At 37.1% G+C, this 2,080-nt stretch overlaps 2 protein-coding genes across 3 annotated transcripts in view; one reads left to right on the forward strand and one right to left on the reverse strand.

The window, feature by feature from the left end:
• LOC117100299 (uncharacterized protein K02A2.6-like) overlaps positions 1-508 on the reverse strand; it is a 3,707-nt gene extending 3,199 nt beyond the window's left edge. The window contains exon 1 of the mRNA XM_033239948.1: positions 490-508. Within this exon, the coding sequence (XP_033095839.1) occupies positions 490-508 (19 nt within the window). The remainder of the gene's footprint in view (positions 1-489) is intronic.
• The window catches only part of LOC117100300 (adhesion G-protein coupled receptor G7-like), a 36,995-nt gene that overhangs the window by 8,287 nt on the left and 26,628 nt on the right, over positions 1-2,080 (forward strand). The window lies entirely within an intron of this gene.

Below are 2,080 nucleotides of genomic sequence, written 5' to 3' on the forward strand. Positions count from 1 at the left end.
TTGGCCTATATTAATAATAAAATAAGCCCTATGTCGTATTGTTTTCTATATGGTGGGTGGGGGAGGGCGTATCACCCAAGACCCCTGTTACACGCCTGCTTATAAGTGGGCCCCCCCCCCCCACTTTGAAAAACGTTCCGCCGGCCCTGACATTATACAAAATGTGATGGAGGCATGTATCTGATGGACAGTCCCGGGTGGGGGAGAACCTTAAAATTATGGACACATAATTTATAGCATGTGATATGGACTGAACATGTACATATACAGCATGTGATGGAGGCATGTGATGGACGGACGAACGTATGCCTTTCTTCAATTCATTTCCAGTAAAATAATTATTACAACTTCAAGAAAACTCGTGTTTTTATTGCATAAATTAATTTCACAATCTTTTATTCTGAAATATAGCGGTATCAATATTCTTTCTATAACGGTACAGCCACCGGGAACAGGCGTCGAACAGAAAGTTTCAACAGCCCAACGTACGTGTGTTTTGTTGCGACATCATAAATGAAGCTGCTCACGTGACCTCTAGGACCACACTCCCGAAAAGAAGTTTATTTATTGTTTTCAACGAAGCGGTTTCGAATTAAACTTGTTTCAAAATTGTTTGAGTGAACGTAACTATGAAAATAATTATTTAAACAACACCATTGCTTGATTGTCGTAGAAAATGTAGTAGGACAGTACAGCACTGTATAGTGAGTGTAATTACAAATACTAGCCCTTCAAAGCCTAAGCTAATTAATTGGGCTAGTTAGTAGGAGCATGGAGGTATTATACCTCCATGGTAGGAGCATGGGCCCAAGCTAGACAGACAGACAGAAGAAGAAGAAGAAGAAGGAGAAGGAGAAGGAGAAGAAGGAGAAGGAGAAGGAGAAGGAGGAGAAGAAGGAGAAGGAGAAGGAGAAGGAGAAGGAGGAGAAGAAGGAGAAGGAGAAGGAGGAGAAGAAGAAGAAGAAGAAGATATAATAATGCATTGGCCTCCATTTATACTTGGAATACTGGCACACTCATTGATATCTGAAACATAAAATAACAACAGTAAAATAATAATAATGATAATGATAATAATTATACTACTAATAATAATAATAATAAATCATTCTAACATGTAGTTTCTCTCACTTATGAATAATCAAGTATAATCCTGTCTCTTATACACATCTAGATGTGTATAAGAGACAGCATTCCTAGTTATGCGTGTAATCAGCACTACTAATGTCATTTCAAATCATTCACCTCCTACCAGGTACCCATTTATACAAGTTTGGGAGACAAGAGGAACCTGGTAGCTCAGACACGAAGGCCTTAGGGGAGAAGAAAGTTCTACGGCTGACTGGATAAAAAATTGCTCTACTACCTGTTGTACAAAATGTTCCAGTGAAGCAACCTGTACAGGTACAGGTATAATCAGTGCAGGAACCAGCAACAGCATTACAAGCTGCTCCATTCTGGCAGAGATGATTACCACAAGCATTGACACCTGTGGAAAAGAAAAAAAAAGTTAACACCTTCAGACAATATCAATATAGTAATAATATGTAGTTGTTTCTCTATAATGCTTTCAAACTGTCACTGCCAAACCTTCTCTTTGTCCAATACTTCCTGAAAAACCCAAACATACAAGCAGCTGCATTCTGATAGAGGCTGTTATCATAAGAATTTTTAGGTAAAAACAAACAGTTTATAAACAATAAAATAACATTATCTTATCTACGGTTGGCCCTCCACAAAAAATGTAAAACCATTAACCATTTCTATGAGGATACACCTTTAACATGTTTAATATGTGCCTTCTTTTAGGAAAACGCAAAGTAAAAAATATCTATTACCTATACAATATAAAAAATATTAAAATTTCCAAATGGAACCCAGATTTAAGAGTGGTAGAGCCCGAAAATAATAGTACTTGAATTATATTTTTTCACTAAAATGCTTTCAAACTGCCACTTCTCTTTGTTCATCCCTTCCTCAAAAATCCAAACCTTATTTGACAAATATAAGGAATTGATCTACCTGTTTGACAGAATGTTCCAGTGAAGCAAGCTGGACAGGTACAGGTATAATCAGTACA

The sequence above is a fragment of the Anneissia japonica genome, unplaced genomic scaffold (assembly GCF_011630105.1).
Source record: "Anneissia japonica isolate Jap-2015-1 unplaced genomic scaffold, ASM1163010v1 scaffold557_len159069_cov99, whole genome shotgun sequence".
Taxonomy (NCBI): domain Eukaryota; kingdom Metazoa; phylum Echinodermata; class Crinoidea; order Comatulida; family Comatulidae; genus Anneissia; species Anneissia japonica.